The 17488-nt window shown below is 34.9% G+C and overlaps 2 protein-coding genes and 1 pseudogene across 2 annotated transcripts in view; 2 read left to right on the top strand and 1 right to left on the bottom strand.

Moving 5' to 3' along the window:
• LOC104754091 (phosphatidylinositol 3-kinase VPS34-like) overlaps positions 1-3343 on the top strand; it is an 11467-nt gene extending 8124 nt beyond the window's left edge. Inside the window, exons 8-19 of the mRNA XM_019237863.1 lie at positions 40-218; positions 318-465; positions 546-641; positions 759-894; positions 1005-1126; positions 1430-1621; positions 1733-1903; positions 1982-2119; positions 2222-2376; positions 2487-2630; positions 2718-2865; positions 2994-3343. Of these exons, the coding sequence (XP_019093408.1) occupies positions 40-218; positions 318-465; positions 546-641; positions 759-894; positions 1005-1126; positions 1430-1621; positions 1733-1903; positions 1982-2119; positions 2222-2376; positions 2487-2630; positions 2718-2865; positions 2994-3131 (1767 nt within the window). The 3' untranslated portion in view covers positions 3132-3343. The remainder of the gene's footprint in view (positions 1-39; positions 219-317; positions 466-545; positions 642-758; positions 895-1004; positions 1127-1429; positions 1622-1732; positions 1904-1981; positions 2120-2221; positions 2377-2486; positions 2631-2717; positions 2866-2993) is intronic.
• Positions 8034-9756, top strand: LOC104752718 (galactinol synthase 4-like). The gene is made up of 4 exons (XM_010474923.1): positions 8034-8521; positions 8614-8937; positions 9031-9165; positions 9257-9756. Exons 1-4 carry the CDS (start codon positions 8195-8197, stop codon positions 9473-9475), a joined length of 1005 nt encoding a protein of 334 aa, XP_010473225.1. The 5' UTR covers positions 8034-8194; the 3' UTR covers positions 9476-9756.
• LOC104752717 lies at positions 9867-12950 on the bottom strand (annotated as a pseudogene).

The raw sequence follows: 17488 nt of genomic DNA, 5'->3' as shown, positions 1-17488 counted from the left end.
TGACCAGTGGATTTATGTCGATCTGCTTTTGATTTCAAGGAGTCTGGAGCCAATTTGTTCATAACTGCCCCAATTGGTTCAACAAACGAATTTGTTACCGTCTGGGATACAGAACTGGGAAAGACTAATCCTTCAGAGAACAAGCAACTAAAGCTGGCAAGGAGCTTGGATCGTGGCATAATTGACAGGGATCTCAAGCCAAGCAATATCGAGCGGAAGTAAGTATCTTCAGAGAAACAGTTTCCTGAAATATAGTCATAAAATTATAATCTCATGGGTAGGTGATTTCTTCTTTTGTTTGCCCCTATTGTCTAAAGATCCATACAAAGAGTTCTGAAATATCCGCCAACAAGGACACTGAGTGGAGATGAAAGACAACTTCTTTGGAAGTTTCGTTTCTCTCTAATGTCTGAAAAGAGAGCTCTAACAAAATTTCTTCGGTGTGTGGAGTGGAGTGATGTTCAGGTAAGTGTACATCTTTTGCTTGGAGATCTATTTTCATGGTTCTTATTTTTTCAAGTTGCATGAGCTTCCGATGTTGGCAGGAAGCAAAGCAAGCAGTTCAACTGATGTACAAATGGGAAATGATAGATGTATGTGATGCTTTGGAGCTATTGTCTCCTCTATTTGAGAGTGAAGAGGTACTACGAGTGCCCAATTTTACTTGTATTTTGGTCTTCTAATCGTCTACTCGTTCTACCTGCTGTCGTCCTGGTATATTGAAATATAGGCTAATCTCTCACTACACATACTGATAGGTTCGAGCTTATGCTGTTAGTGTATTGGAAAGAGCTGATGATGAAGAGCTTCAGTGTTACTTGCTTCAACTTGTTCAGGCTCTCCGTTTTGAACGCTCTGATAGATCTTGCCTTTCTCAATTTCTTGTCCAACGGGGTATGTGCTGAACATCTAGACATGAAATTATGTTGAATTTTCTGTTTAAAACCGGTTTATATATTGGTTAATTGACTGTTTGTTTTCCGCTATTTTCTTCAAATTTCTAGCATTACAGAATGTTGAGTTGGCCAGTTTTCTCCGTTGGTATGTCGCTGTGGAACTTCATGACCATGTCTATGCCAAGCGATTTTACAGCACATATGAGTTACTCGAGGAGAACATGATCAAGGTGTGGACATAATATTTATTTTTCTTTCCTTCTCCCCTCTATTTCACTTAAGATAAGATGAATACTTAATGGATCTTACTCCTGACTCAGTTTTCTTCGTAATAATGTGAGATCAAGCCTTTTGAACTTGGGATGTGGGTTATGGTTAGCAGTGTCAGGTTTCCCAGTGAATAGAATACGCTAGTCCTGACTTTTAGTTAGAGGAGTAGTGGTGCTCAAACTACATATGTATGGTTGTGCAGCTACAGCATATCATGTGAGATCTGTTTAGCTGCTTGAGAATGATATTTGCTTTAATGTCAGCTGCCGCCTGGGGATAACGGAGAAGATGGATACAAATTGTGGCAAAGTTTGGTGCGTCAAACAGAAGTGACTGCTCAGTTATGTTCCATTACACGAGAAGTGAGAAATGTTCGTGGAAATACCCAGAAAAAAATTGAGAAGCTCAGGCAGCTTTTAGGTGGACTCCTTAGCGAACTCACCTACTTTGAAGAGGTACTTTCACTATGGTTTTAACTGGTAACTAATGCTTTTAAAAGTGATGCTTATCCAAGAATGTCTGTGTCGAAATGTCTACTAACCTTTTTGTATTTGGTTTTCCTCCAGCCTATTCGATCACCACTTACCCCTAGTGTTATCATAAAGGGGATTGTGGCAGGAGAATCAACACTCTTTAAAAGTCAAATGCATCCTCTGCGCCTTACTTTCCGAACAGAAGATGAAGGAAGTTGCAAAATTATATTTAAGAAGGGAGATGATCTCCGGCAAGACCAACTGGTAAATCTAGGTTCATTGTATCATATTATTATCTAGTTGTTTTGTTCACACTGATTTTTTGAATTATTTCCTCCATAGGTTGTGCAGATGGTTTGGCTCATGGATAGACTGCTTAAGCTAGAAAATCTTGATCTGTGCCTAACGCCCTATAAGGTGTTAGCAACTGGACACGACGAAGGAATGTTGGAATTCATACCATCCCGTTCTTTGGCTCAGGTACAGGATCTGAACTCATTGCCCGCTGGTCTCCCTCTCTTATAATTTTGAGAGTATATAATCTCGTTATCCTAAGAGATATATATGCGTTTGCATGTACAGATTCTCTCAGAGCACCGCAGCATAACAAGTTATCTGCAGAAGTTTCATCCTGATGAGCATGCGCCTTTCGGGATAACAGCCACTTGTCTTGATACATTTATAAAAAGCTGTGCTGGCTATTCTGTGATTACATATATACTTGGGATTGGAGACAGGTAGGGTGCAAAGCATTTTCTAGTGGATGTATTCGAGGAGTTTCTCCAATTTTCTTGCTTTATAAATCTAACTTTGAATCCAATTGTGATGGCCTGATTTTGATATGTAGACACCTGGACAACCTCCTCCTTACAGATGATGGTCGTCTTTTCCACGTTGATTTCGCTTTCATTCTCGGTAGAGATCCTAAACCATTCCCTCCACCTATGAAACTCTGCAAAGAGATGGTGGAAGCCATGGGCGGAGCAGAGAGGTACCAAGAGATAACATAATTTCATGTTTATTTTGCTCTGAGAATTGCAACATGAGACTTGAAATATTGGTTATTATTATGTTGCAGCCAATACTACACAAGGTTCAAATCCTACTGTTGTGAAGCATACAATATTCTCCGGAAATCGAGCAACCTTATCCTGAATCTGTTTCACCTCATGGCGGGTTCTACTATCCCTGATATAGCTTCAGACCCGGAAAAGGGCATTCTCAAAGTAAGTTTCTTTCACTATCACTCTCTACCTAAACTAAACTAAACGAAAACCCACCATTCTGCTCACAAATAGATTGGCTCTTGCTTTATCCTTTATCGTTCTCGTAAATGCTGACATTTTTTATACAGCTACAAGAAAAGTTTAGGCTTGATATGGACGACGAAGCATGCATCCACTTCTTTCAAGACCTGATAAATGAAAGTGTAAGCGCGTTGTTCCCACAAATGGTTGAAACTATACACAGATGGGCTCAATACTGGCGTTGAAACCAACAGAGTTTAACTTCTACCGTGTTAACACATCAAAAATTTGTAGATGCATTTACTTTCCTCACGTGAATACACCAGAAGGTTTGATTTCTGTTCTTTGCTTTTACACCCACTTTTAAAACTGTATCTGTAAATAATCTCTCGTTAACCTTGAAACTTAATGCTTGGACATCTTTCGATAATTATGAAACGGCCCCAGATATTTTGGATATCGCGAATTTGCTCCGACGTCTTTTCCTAATTATTAAATTTTCCCACATCTTTCAGTAATTACGAAATTTCCCCACATCTTTCGATACTTACGGAATTGCCTCATATCTTTCGGTAGTTGATAGTCACAAACAAAATGCATGCTTACTTGTATATTGGAATTGATTCGTTTTCTCGTTTATTCTTGATCTAAAAATTTGTGGATATAACGAAACGATTGATACATATAGAGCTTTTGTTGTTGAATTTTCAATGTAGAGACAGCTGAATACAAAAACCATATTAAGTGGTTGATGCTCTAGTTTATCCCTCATTTGGTGTAGATCTGCTATGCAATACACTCTAAACTACGCTCATATCTAGATGAAAAACAGGTTTCATTTAAAAGTTGTATAGCTAGTTTTAGCAAAATAGGGGTTTCACAATCTACATATCTCTACATTACTAAAATTATAAAAGTACAAGTCAAACTCTTATGTTTAATTTTTCTAAGAGCATGTGCATCGGCGTGTATTTGATGCGTCATTCAGTAAAAAAAATTAAAATTTAAATAGAAATGAGATAATTATCAAAGATACGTTCCTTCAAATGGGACGTATTTTTCTCCGTCCTTCATTACACGTGCCAGCCTTTGCGTTGTTTGTGTGTTTGGGTAGGGGGACTCCAAAAAATCGAAACTTTCTCGTTCATTTGTTTTCTCTCCGAAGGGAGAAGAATTGGTTTGTGCTCTGTTTTGATAAACGAATTTGATTTTGACAGAGTGAGGCAGAGAGAGACAGAGAGAAAGAGAGAGAGAGATGGATTTGATTGCGGGAGAGAGCTCGAAGAAGGTCTTGAGGAAACATGGATTCAGGTCGCTGAAACTGATGAGTGTGGACATGGAACAAGAACTCGGTAACGAGTCTGAGCCTTTTTGGTGCTGATTATGGAAGACTCGATAATGGTCTCGTCTACTATGTTCGTCAAAACTCAAAACCAAGGATGAGGGCTGCTCTTGTTCTCGCCGTTAAAGTCGGGTTAGCTCTTCTTCTTCGATTTTGACGACATTTGAATTTGATTTGTTTCTTCATTGATGAATTGAATTTACTGTTTATTGAGTTTTTCTCGCTGAGTTTTAGGGTTCTCTCTTTTGTTCTGAGTCGAATTGTTGATTTATTTGATCACTATCTATGAATTGTTTGTCCCCGTTGATAAGCCTGAATTGTTATCTCCATTTTAGCAGAGTTCAGTTCCGAGGTAATGTCTCACTTTGTCGCATCCATTTCCATTTGTTTCATTGTTTTTGGTCTGTCTGAAATCTGTTTCATTGTTTTTGGTTTGTTTAGATTCGAGTCTCGAAGGAAGATTTGGACAAAGAAAGAGGGGCTGTTATGGAAGAATACTGATGGAATCGAAATGCTACTGGAAGGATGCAAGATACCGAGGGAATATGAAGATGTATACGAAGAAGGAGAAGAAGTCGATCCTGAAGATCTCAAATACGTTAACGAGATCAAACGGGTTTGTGATTCCCTTTGCAGATTTAGCTGAGTGAAATTGTAGATAGTTGAAATCAGAATTAATTGTGTGTGTGTGATTAGGTATTGGAGCTTCTCAGGAGGAATAGAGATATGATCTTCAGTGAGGAAAGCTGCAAAGCTACCTTTTGATACTATTGCCTCGTCAATCTTGTATACCTGAAGAAACATGCCATACTCTTTGGATCAAGTTCCTTAGGCAACAAGTGCAAAAAACAGAGTTTGAATTTGGAAGACTAAAAACCATGGGACAGCAATGCTCATACTAAAAATAAGAAACTTTCAAAATAATAATATTAAATTTGGAGGACCAAAATCCATGGGACACCAATGCCCATGGTCTAAGTTCATCTCCGTTAAAGAGGTTTTGCTGATAGTGTCATTATCGGAGACAAACCAACCCTCACCTTGTATGACTTTTATCGCGATTTGTTCATTGTAAACGTCTTAATTAGGTAGTCTACATTTTGGTATTGAGTTTTATGGTTATAATAAAACTGAAAGAATAATTGTTTTATATACATTTTTTACGTGATGCACCAATAAAATGGTAAGAAGCCATACCCTAAACGCGTGTAATACGTGATACCAATGTGTAGGGTTCTAAATTACTATTTTACGTTATAATTTTTTTAATTGAAGGATGTCGATAGGTAGACAACAAAGTTCCAATTATTTAACCATATATTAAAGAGAATTTTCCAATTAAAATTCATGTTGGATTGTATATATTGTATATATCAAGGTCATGACCGAATCAGGCACTAAGTGTTTGATGTTGTAAGCAAAGGAGTCTCTCGATGCTTTTTTAGACACGTAAACAAATTACAATTTTTCCTTTCAATTCTTTGTTGTTGAAATTGTAAAATATTTGAATGGTCTCGCTATCTTTTTGCATTTTTGTTTTTTTATCTTTGACGGCAGAATGGTGTTTCTATCTTTTTAATCTTGGATAAAATTCCCTATATATTATTCGGGAAATTAATGTCTTCATAAAATGTGTTGAGAATAGGGTAAAACAATTATTCGGTCGGTTAGAGTGCTTCACAACAATCAACAAATTCTCGACGGTGGTCACAAACTCACAACCACTTTCACAACCTTTAATTGAAAACTTGGCCTTTACATCATATGAGCATGCCACATGCTCTGAACGTATCATGCTCATATATATATATATATATATATGCCATTTTACTTACTTTCTAAAGCCACGTACGTGCTCTCACGTCTCATGCTCTTACACCATTTTAGTCCAAATGCTCTCCTAGTCCTACGTACACTCTTTTTGTTATTTTTTTCAGGCCCTCATGCTATATATGGGCTTTCATGCCTCAGACTCTTGATCCTTTCAAGCTCTCTCACGCCATTGTCTTAAACGTCATAAAGCTCTTATCTCGCCTACATATATATTTTCTTCTCTTTTGCAATGGATCGTAGATTTTACCCACAGTCCCACACCAATATTACTTTTTGATATTTTATTTTATCTTATATATAATTACAAAATCTAAATAGTGATATGTTTATTTTATCTTATCCTACTATGATACAAAATCAAATCTAAAATAGCTACGTGACAGACAGCCATACGTTTGAGGTTATAAAATAAAATAAATAGGAAAGCCAACCGACATATAAAATACTAGTAGTCTAATAGAAAAGAAAGACTTACCAATCCGACAAGTGCGTTATATAAATAGCATTATAATTGTGGAATTTGGGCACATTGTTTTCATTTGTTGATAAAAAGATAGAAAGGTTACCTAATAATAATATACTGAGATCGATGCAACGCTTTTGTTTGTTTTTGACTTAGAGAAGAAGACTACGCAGTCTTCTTAATATTTTTTTGGCTAAAAACCAATCAAAATTATATATAAAAAATCATAAAATTATATATATATGTATATATTCTGAAATATTTAATTTAAACAATTTACCAAAATAAAAATATTAGAATTTTAGTCAAGTAACAATTTTCACATTTTTGTTATGTAATGAAATAACACATTCTGCAATTGTACTAAATATTTAAGGTTTATCACTTTTGCATGTTCGTATTGAATTATCATTTTGCCATTTCGTACATGAAACGAAATATGTATGTATGGATATGCGTACCATGTACATACATTATGAACAATATTAAGTTTTTTATCCATAGCTACTTATAATTAGTTTAGTAATCATATGTTTGCTAAGTTGAATAACTAAACAAAATAACCGGAAAATCGATTATAGACTATCTAAAAAACCATCTAACCGCACCTTAACACCGTTTATTAATAAAGAAATTAATTTCTCATAATAATTAAACTTAATTGCCAAATTCTACATTTGCCTTGACACATTCGTGCCACCTTGGAATTGGAGGTATACTAATACCTTCCACGTACGACTACGAGTACTCATGTCGTCTTCCAAATTTATTAATCAGAAATTCATTTAAATACCAATAAAAAAGTTTTTTTTTCAAAAATACCACATTTTAGTTTTTTTTCTAAAATTACCACAAACACAAAAAAAAAAAAAAAAAAAAAATATAAATTTTGTTTTTTNAGGTTTGGGTTGACACATTTAGTTTTAGAATATAGTTTTTAAGGGTAGAGTTTAATATTTAGAATTTAGGAATTAGTTTTTAATATTAGAACTTTAATTCAATTATGTGGTATTTTTGGAAAAAATTACATTTTAATGGTATTTTTGGAAAAAAAACTAAATTGTGGTATTTTTGGAAAAAAAAACTAAATTGTGGTATTTTTGAAATAAAAACTTATTTTAGTGGTATTTATGACAATTGTCCTTTATTATATTAATAACTTTTTGAATATGTCTTTTCGTTACAATAGTTTTTAAAAAAATTTGAAAACGATTTTCACAAAATTTTTATATAACTTCGTTTTCACATTAACTTTTTATAATTTCTTTTGAATTTTACTTAAACTAATATTTGAGCTTTGATTTCATCAACCCCACGATTAATTATAAAAAAATGGCAAATACAAGAAAGGTTAAAAGTTTTATATCTGAAAGATTTCAGTTTCTGTAATTAAAAGTTATAAAAATGCAACTAGCTGAAAACACTATTAAAAAAAAAAAAAAACAGAGTAATCCATTAATTTGTTCCGGATTTACCCTTCGTGCTACTTCTATTTAATCAAGCCTTTCATGTAATTTACTCAAAAGCCAAAGTAACCAAACTAAAAGTTTTACATATCCCCAGAGGAAAAAAAAAAAAAACAGTTCTTTTTCTTTTACTTCTGAAACACTTAAGAGAGCTTTCCTAAAGTATCCTCTTAGCCCATCCTAATACTTTTTCTTTTGCCCAAAATGGCCCCTGAGATTCCCGTAAACTCGGCCTATGTATCCGAAAAGGCGTATCAAGCACCTCCAACGAGAGCTTATGTGACGTTTTTGGCAGGAAATGGAGACTACGTGAAGGGAGTGGTGGGATTAGCAAAGGGTTTGCGTAAGGTCAAAAGTTCTTATCCTCTTGTTGTTGCTATGCTGCCTGATGTGCCTGAGGAACATAGAGAGATATTGAGGTCTCAAGGCTGCGTTGTGCGTGAGATCGAGCCTGTTCACCCTCCAGACAACCAAGTCGAGTTTGCCATGGCATATTACGTTCTCAACTACTCAAAACTTCGTATTTGGAACGTAAGTATCTCGATTCTTCACAAAACTTAGCTATGATGTGATATAGTCAAAGTTCTTTGTGGTTTTCTCTTACCTTTGAAGACTTCTTGCAGTTTGAAGAGTACAGCAAGATGATATACCTTGATGCCGATATCCAAGTCTTTGACAATATCGATAACCTCTTCGATTTGCCTGATGGGTACTTTCATGCCGTGATGGACTGTTTCTGTGAGAAAACATGGAGCCACTCGCTGCAGTATTCCATCGGGTATTGTCAACAGTGCCCGGAGAAGGTCACATGGCCGGAAGATATGGAATCTCCTCCTCCACCTCTGTATTTCAACGCCGGTATGTTTGTGTTTGAGCCTAGTCTTTTGACTTATGAGAGTCTCCTTCAGACCCTGGAGATCACACCACCTTCACCTTTTGCAGAACAGGTGAGTTACATTAGTGCATCGGTTTTTTAATGCTTCAAATAAAAAACAAGACCTGATTTTGATGATATTTTATTTGTGACTTTGATTGGACAGGATTTTCTCAATATGTTCTTTGAGAAAGTTTACAAACCGATCCCTCTGGTATACAATCTGGTTCTGGCTATGCTTTGGCGTCACCCTGAGAACGTGGAGCTTGAGAAGGTCAAGGTTGTTCATTACTGTGCAGCTGTAAGTAGTTCTCTCTTTGTTCACAAATCCGAGCCGGTTTAGCTTATTTCTGAAACTTGATATCTTTCATGTTGATGGTGAATAATAATAGGGATCCAAGCCATGGAGGTACACTGGAGAAGAAACTAACATGGACAGAGAAGACATCAAGATGTTAGTTGATAAATGGTGGGATGTATATAATGATGAAACTCTCGATTTCACATCAAAAATCCCTGCAGATGTGGAAGAAACCGTTACAAAATCGAGCATCCTAGCTTCGGTACTCGAACCGGAAATTACCTTCTTTCCTGCACCTTCCGCTGCTTGAGATGTCTTGCAGGAAAGGGCACAAACTAGACTTGGTTTGTTCCTCTATCTATTTTCGTTTGATACACGTAAACATAGTTTGAATTAGTATAAAAGAAGATAAGGAAACCTTGGTGAACTGGATCACAGTTCTTAGCTGCCCTTTCTCGACCCGAGAGGTTTTCAATTTGTGTGTAAGGTGTTAAACTACTAATGAAATAAGTATTTGTAACGCTATATTTGTGTACAGACAACACTACAAATGTTCAATTTGTTAAGCCTAGTAATTACAAGGGTGACCTATTGACTATTCCTGCATCAATGCCTGACTTTTGAACTGCATAAAGCTTGGTTCTAGTTTCCGTGAAATGTTCTCGATCCGAACATAAATTGAAAACATAAAGATCAGTAAGGGATGTAAATAAGTGTTATTGGCTTTGGACAAACTATCTCAAGAACATAACAAGTTGCAGATTCTTAAACAGATCATGTAAGGTTTCTATGAACAGCTCTTCTCAAAACCATGAGAATTCGTAGCCATGGCTGAAGCTAATTAATAGCAGACGCAATTTCACACATCGACTAACTAGTATCTATCCGTTGTCAGAAGCAGATGTATCATTCCAGTGAGTTAGAGTAATACTCACCTTCTACTTCCTCCTCTTCAAAGTATGATGTCTCCGAATCGCCATCAAAAAACAGGAAAGGAGCAGCTTCTTGGTCTTTCTGAGGTTTCCTCTCATTCATTCCTATAACCGTAACGATCTTTCTCTGGATACAGTCTTCAACAGCCTTACGTTCAACTTCTTGAGGCTGAAAGCCAAGAACCGATAAGCAATCTCCTTGGAAGTCTAAGTCAGTAGAGGAGAATATTAGGCCTGCTATTGATCTTGCAAGGTCAGGGACATAGCTGCAAATCTAAGAAAGACAAACACCAACAACAAAAAAAATCTTTGGTCAAACCTGTGGAAATTTAAGAGATTGACACTAACAGTTCAAAAGAGATTGACCGATAGAGCACCTTACGAGCATGTGAGCTTAGAAGAAAACCCTCATGTTTAGCCTTCAAATCATCCAATGCGTTTTTAATTCCCTTTTTCACAAGATTTATACCAGGTCCATTCTTCTGTCTTGTTGCATGTTGATTGTGATACCAATGGAGGGCGATTTCTATTTGCACAAATGAAGGAAAATTTTCCCATTCGATAAACACATGTCCATCTTGATCATTCACATTCGCCAGGATCAAACCGTAACTTTTCCAGTCCATCTTTTTCAGTGCACTCAAAGCAAAATGTGGAACAGGGGAAGGTGAGAAGTTGTCAAAGTATAAAACCTGGGGAAATTCATCATTTAAGATCAGCCAATCGTACATTACATCTTATTATGAGCTACTGTATTAGTTTGAGACTTAAGCAAACCTTTGTTTTGCCGTCGCATGATCTGCTGCAATGCTGAGTTGTCTCTAGCAAGTCACTTATCACAATCACCATTTCCACCGTCCCTCCAACTCTCTTATGTTTGTCTTCATGGCATACTGTTCCACTTCCAACTTTTAGATGCTCTCTGAAAGTAAAATATACCCAGATTTTTCAAACACTTCAGCTATGTATTAAGTGTGCCAGAAACAAGAATAGTGTTACATATTATATACCTATCAGAGAAGCTATGGTCACACATTGTATCCAAACAGTTCCCATGCTACATAGTCCTCAAGACCAAACTTCAACCGTTCAAGATTGGAGGCAGTAAAGCATGGAGTTTTCTCAGCGTTCACTGCAAAGACGTATTGAGTTTGAGAACCAGGAGAAGCCCCTTGGTTAACCATCAGATCCATTGTGACATTCTGAGAGGAAGAATGAACCAGCTTTTTAGTTCCATGATTTGTAAGTCTGTACCTAAATTATCATGTGTACGGAAAATAAATTCTAGATAAAACTGTCGGCAAAGGGAGAAACGTGAACTTACAGGTATATGCAGAACAAGCATCTGCAAGATTACAGGGAACATATATCATTACAGGACACCTTATGTAATCGTGAGGGAACTAAACTTGACGAAACTGACTACACTCAAGTAATAGTGTCAGGAGGCTGACAGTACCAATTTAAAAGATATACGAGATCATCAATTTCCAAAGCTCTGCAGGATAGATCTAACCACTAAACAAGCTTTGGTAATTCATGACACCGAGTCATTGCTTGACCTAACTAAAAATAATAATTTTAACAACTGGTTAACTAAAGAGCGACGCTCAAAGACTTCAAACATAAACTGTCATCCCAAAATGACCATATGCCATTGGAATTTTTCTCCCTTAAATAGGGGATATGTATGCTCTTTATCTTTGGTTCTATAACAAGTTGTCAGCAGTATTTTTGAGATGTCATGTCTATGGTCACACTAACTACCAGTAAGCATACTTAAGTGCAGTTGAAATCAGTATTTAAAAGATAAGAAGAGAAAGGAAGACCTTTTGAAAGAAGCCAAGTATCGGGGCCACAAGAACATCCATACTCCCAAAAACACTCAAGGATACTTCCGTCCCACTGAAAACAACACAAACCGAGAATATACAAACAAGTCAAGACACTCACAACGGCTTAAAAATCAGTAAACAAAAAAGAATCTAGATTAAGGAATCTACACACCTAAACTTTACACCATTCTTAGACTGAGAAGGTTGCCTTTTAAGTCTCTTGTTTGATATATACTCATCAAGATTTATATGATAATAGTATACCTCATCATCAGTAAAACCTACACTTCCCAACAAGCACATGGGGGAACACATAAGAGAAAGAACAATAAACAAGTTCCACAGTGGTTCAACATGTTTCCCCTTATTGAACTTATAATAGGCAAAATCTAAAGGCCATAAGCAGAATCAATCAGAGTGACCAAAACTTACAAGTAGTCTTGACAGAGAGTAACCCATCTGCATCACATAAAAGCCACAGTAGTCAGAATCGCTTTAAACTTAAAGAGAATTTGCATTAAATCAAATCAAATCAATACAGACCCCAAATCTTCAGTCCATTGAACTCTCTAGGACACCTCAGATCCTGAAACTGCTCCACTTTGCATCCAATTCCCGTATCCGCAACTATACAGAAGCATCAAATCGATAGATATCGAAACCAATTTAGCATCAATCGAGAGCGAACCCAGAATCGGAAAACAAAATCAGTGAAAATTACTCGAAATAGACGTAATCGGAGGATCCGTATCAGTAGATTGATCAAGAAGAACTGATAATCTACAGAGATCTTCTGATAAACGGCATCTTTGAAAAGCAGACGAGACCAACTGCGCAAATCAATCAAGTTAATCGAAACCCTATCAAAAACTTGAGAACGGAAAATTTTCAGAGAGGGGGTGAAACGGAGGTGAAGAGATCGATGGCTGACTTACTTGTAGAAGAAGCTTCGGAGCCACAGCGGTGATCTCCATGGCCATGTCCTCCTCCTTCGCTTCCGATATTATTGTCCCGCCTATCCCCCCCCCCCCCCCCCNNAAATTTTGAAATCCAATTCCTCCAAAGTCCAAAGTGGAGTCAAATTAAATCAATTATTTTTGGACAAAATAATAATTCATAATAATTTGATTTTTGGGCTAAATAACTTAAAACTAGAGGTGTCAAACGGACCGGTCCGCGTCCATTTGGACCGTCTGCAGCGGGCAATTTCTATTTTTTTATCGTAATATGCCGGTCTGCTAAACCTGCGGACATAAAAGTTATATCCAAACCCGTTCCGCTAAGCCCAGCGGGTTAGCGGATTGGCCCACGGGCCTAAATAATATATTAAAAATAAAATAAAATTAATAAAAAAATATCAAAATGAAGTAAAAATAATAAATAATAATTTAAAAAACAATTTTAAATAAAATCAATGTTTATATTAATATTTTATAGATGTTTTAATTTTTTTAGATTAAATTATTTGTGTTACCACGTACTTTTAAAAGATATATATTTAAAATTATATAAAAATAGTTATGTATCTATACTAAATATTTATTTTATTTAATATTTGAAGACCACGGACCGACCCGCAAGCCCGCGGGTATAATCCGCTAAAACCCGCAATCCGTTTGGGCTAGGCCCGCAAGGCCCGCTTTTTAACGGGTTTAATATTTAGTATCCATGCCCGCCCTGCTGAAGTACTATTTGGGTTAGGCCCGCGGACATAGAGCCCACTTGACACCTCTAGTTAAAACAAAATCTATTTTGACTCCAAAAAAAAATAACTAATTATTTTTTTTTGTTTTTTTCTTATAAAATGAGTAGTAAAATAATATTATTTGAGAGAAAAATAAAAGTGTGACATGAAGTCAATTGAATGGTAGAAATCAAATAAACATTGTCATCCACCTCATCTGTATATATGATAAAATCAAACATTGTTATATATGATACATTAACCTAATATAATGTAGATACATGTCATTCACAAATGGATGTAGATTGTGAATATGTAATTAACGTATCGAAGTATCCCATGATATACTATGACATTTGGCTAGATGAGTCAAATCTAAGTATCTAAAACATTTTAGAAATAATATATAATTTCTTATATCATGATTATTATTATTTTAATTCTTAAATATAACTTGCCTTTTATTTTCAAAAATAGTTTGACATGTGTAACCATCTATATAACATTAATCTATATATATAAAGGAACAACACCACTTCTGCGACCGAACCCACCAGAGTTCGACTCCACTAAGTCGTGTTACCCTGCGTAGTAGAGATTGGTCTTGTTGATTTAATGATGACAAAAAAAAATTAATTACTTAACTCAATTTAAAAGTTTTAATCTAAAACAAATATATTGTAATGGTCACATTTTATTTTGGTAAAACTATGAAAAATAATTTGGAAAAGATAATCCATCTAAAAAAATAAAATCAATGGTCAGAAAATATAGAAAAAAATGAAAATCTAAAAAAAAAATCAATTTTAGTGTGAACATGTTTTTTTATTGAACGGATATTCATTGTCAGGTTTAAACGTTTCCCCATTTAGACATTATTGACTTGGTCGAAATTCTATTATGGCAGATGATGCATTTGGACAACCCCATTGTAGCGACATAACACTAAAATTGTTCATCAAACTTTGTATATTAATGTGGGATATCAATATGTTTAAATGTCTCTATAATTAGGTCAACAATCGACATTCAACATTAGAACTTTTAAAAAGATGTTTTCATAGGATATGATTATAGAATAAACTCTACTAAGGATAAAAAGTCAGAAGATTAACGACAATATTGTTTACTTTTCCAGTGAGGTTCTTAAGTCATTTTTTGTTATCATGTGATATATTGTTGATTTGTCAGAAAAAAAATATTTCGACACTAGACAATATATGACATATATATAGATTAGTAAAATAAGTACAGTCTTTATACAAATTTATCTTTTAATTTTGAAATAATTATATTTATATTCAATAATTCTTATTAAGAAAAAATTTAAATAAAATCTCACGCAAATAGATATAACAAAATAAATATTATCTAACAATATATCACTTAGTAAAGTAAGTTTAGTGTTTATATAGATTTATATTCAAAAGTTTGAATAATTATATTTGAGCTCAACTACTTATACTGATTTAAAAAAATAAATTAAAATCCCGCGCGTGCACGGGTCTAAATTCTAGTGTTTTTATAGATGTTTGTTAGTACAATTTTAACGAACTTCATCGAAATTTCAACATATGCAATTAACTCAAAAGGTTCAATCTAACGTAACAATGAAAAATGAGATGGAAGAAAAGTTTGAAGAATGGAGAGGGAGAGAGACCATTCCTGGCAAACATGGTGGGATTAGAGCTGCTTATATTGCTTGTGGTAATTTAAAAATTTCTCGAAACGCAATAAAAACTTTTTTTTTAACAATATAGTAATGCTTTAAATTAGAGAGTTAATATATGTGTTTTGGTGATTGATTTAGTTGTGGGGCAAATGGAGAACATGGTGTCCATAGCTATTGGAAACAACATTGTCGTATATTTTATGGAATCAATGCATTACTCTCCAGCCGAAGCAGCGAACATGGTGACCAATTTTATTGGAACATCACATTTGGTTACTCTCTTTGATGGTTTCGTGGCCGATTCGTTCCTCACTCGCTCCACCACTTTCATTCTCTTCTGTTCTATTGAAATCTTGGTAATATATATATATATATATATATATATATANTATATATATATATATATTTAAACTCCATTAATCTGAAAACGAAACAAACCAATCAACTTAAAGTTTAATCCTTTGATATAGGGTTTGATTGTGTCGACACTCCAAGCTCATAACCCTAATCTAAAACCTGAGGGAAATAAAATACCTTCAACTCTTCAATCAATGATTTTCTTCACGGACTTTATGCGATCTCAAACCGAAAGACCCTGCAAATTTGGAAGCAAAGTTTTCGAAATCAACAATTATAGTTTCAGGCTTCAGCAACCTCATAACCACTTTTACACTCTCCTGATGCACCTTCTGCCGCTTGAGAAATCTGATACACTAGTACACAAGAATGTGTCTCTGAAGCAAGCTTTAGGTGTGTTTTGATTCTCAGTTTGTACTAGCTTTTAAGCTTGTGTGTGTGGGGGGCATCGTGGATTTAACCAACCTAATCCTAACTCAGTCCAACGATTATGTTCTTAATATTGAATTGTGAAATTGGTTTCTTCTATAAACTAGTCACATGTTATCATCAAATGCCCCGACCATCCCAACCAATGTTCTTACTGGCCCTATCTGCAAGATCGAAATGCAAGTAAATGTATGGTTTATGACAGTGACTGGTATTACAAGTGGTCGACAAATGCTTCCATATCTAAATAAGACAAGACATAGTACAAGCACTTAGTTCCATATCTTCTCAGTACGACATCTCTTATCAGCAAATGCGGTGGAAGTTGAAGTCAAATGGAAGCATTAATTTAGTGCTGTCTGCTGATATTGTATTTTCATTTTACGACAATTTAACTGGTAAACTTCACGAGTTTGACATTCAAAAGTGAATTATTATTATTATTATTTTTTGTAGAAGATTTTTTTTTTTTTAATCTCAAGATTTTCTTGCCATCTCCAATCTCAAGACTCACAGTTCCATATGTATCTATAACTTTTTCAAGACACCAAAGACACCTCTAACTTCATTTAATTACACGTACAGAAGATGAGTTATTAACAAAAAAAATGTTTTTCCTATGCTTCGAAACAAGGAAAATTCTGGTCTTACCATTGCGATTACTGTTTCTAATTACTTTTCTTCTTTTAATAATACTTTCATTTCATTTCATACCTTAAACCAAGATACATGTTACGTTGTTGTAACCTGTACCTTCTACCAGAGCGGGTCAAGTTTTGAAGAATCCCAAACTACGTCACTAATTCCGTCTCTCCTAGAAGCCTTGAACCTTGACCCGCTCCTTGGTTTCGTGATAACGGTTCAAGTCTGCTTCTAGTGATGACTTTGATCTCTTCAATTAAAACATGAGATCGGAGGCCGTGATGAAGCGTTATGTTTTTAATTACTTATGTACTTTTTTTTTTTTTTGTTATACCGTTTTGTAATTAAATCCAATTAAAAAAAAACACACACAATTGTTGTATTATGAGAGAGCGTATCTTCTACTTTCAAATTCTAAAACAAAACACCTCTTTCTAAGAGGGAGGTATTCAACTTGATATTTTGAAAGATTCTAAAGTATTCTTAAAATCATTTGTTATTCAATTCATGATTTTAAAAAATCTTTTAAAATCCTATGTTATTCAACTTGAAATTTATGTAAAATCATTTAAAATAATCTAAAATCTCTTGTTATTCAATCACTGATTTATAAAACTTACTTAAAATCTAATGTTATTCAAAATATCACAATTTTTTAAAAAATAGTATTTTGAATGATTCTGCAAGACTTTTTTTGGTTTTTTAGTTGACAAATATGAGTAACAAAATACTACCTTTTGAGGTAGGATTTTAAAGGATTTAAAAAAAAAAA

This window comes from Camelina sativa, chromosome 16 (genome assembly GCF_000633955.1).
Source record: "Camelina sativa cultivar DH55 chromosome 16, Cs, whole genome shotgun sequence".
Lineage (NCBI taxonomy): Eukaryota > Viridiplantae > Streptophyta > Magnoliopsida > Brassicales > Brassicaceae > Camelina > Camelina sativa.
Note: the sequence above shows the minus strand (reverse complement) of the source record. Positions and strands in the feature narration are given on the sequence as shown.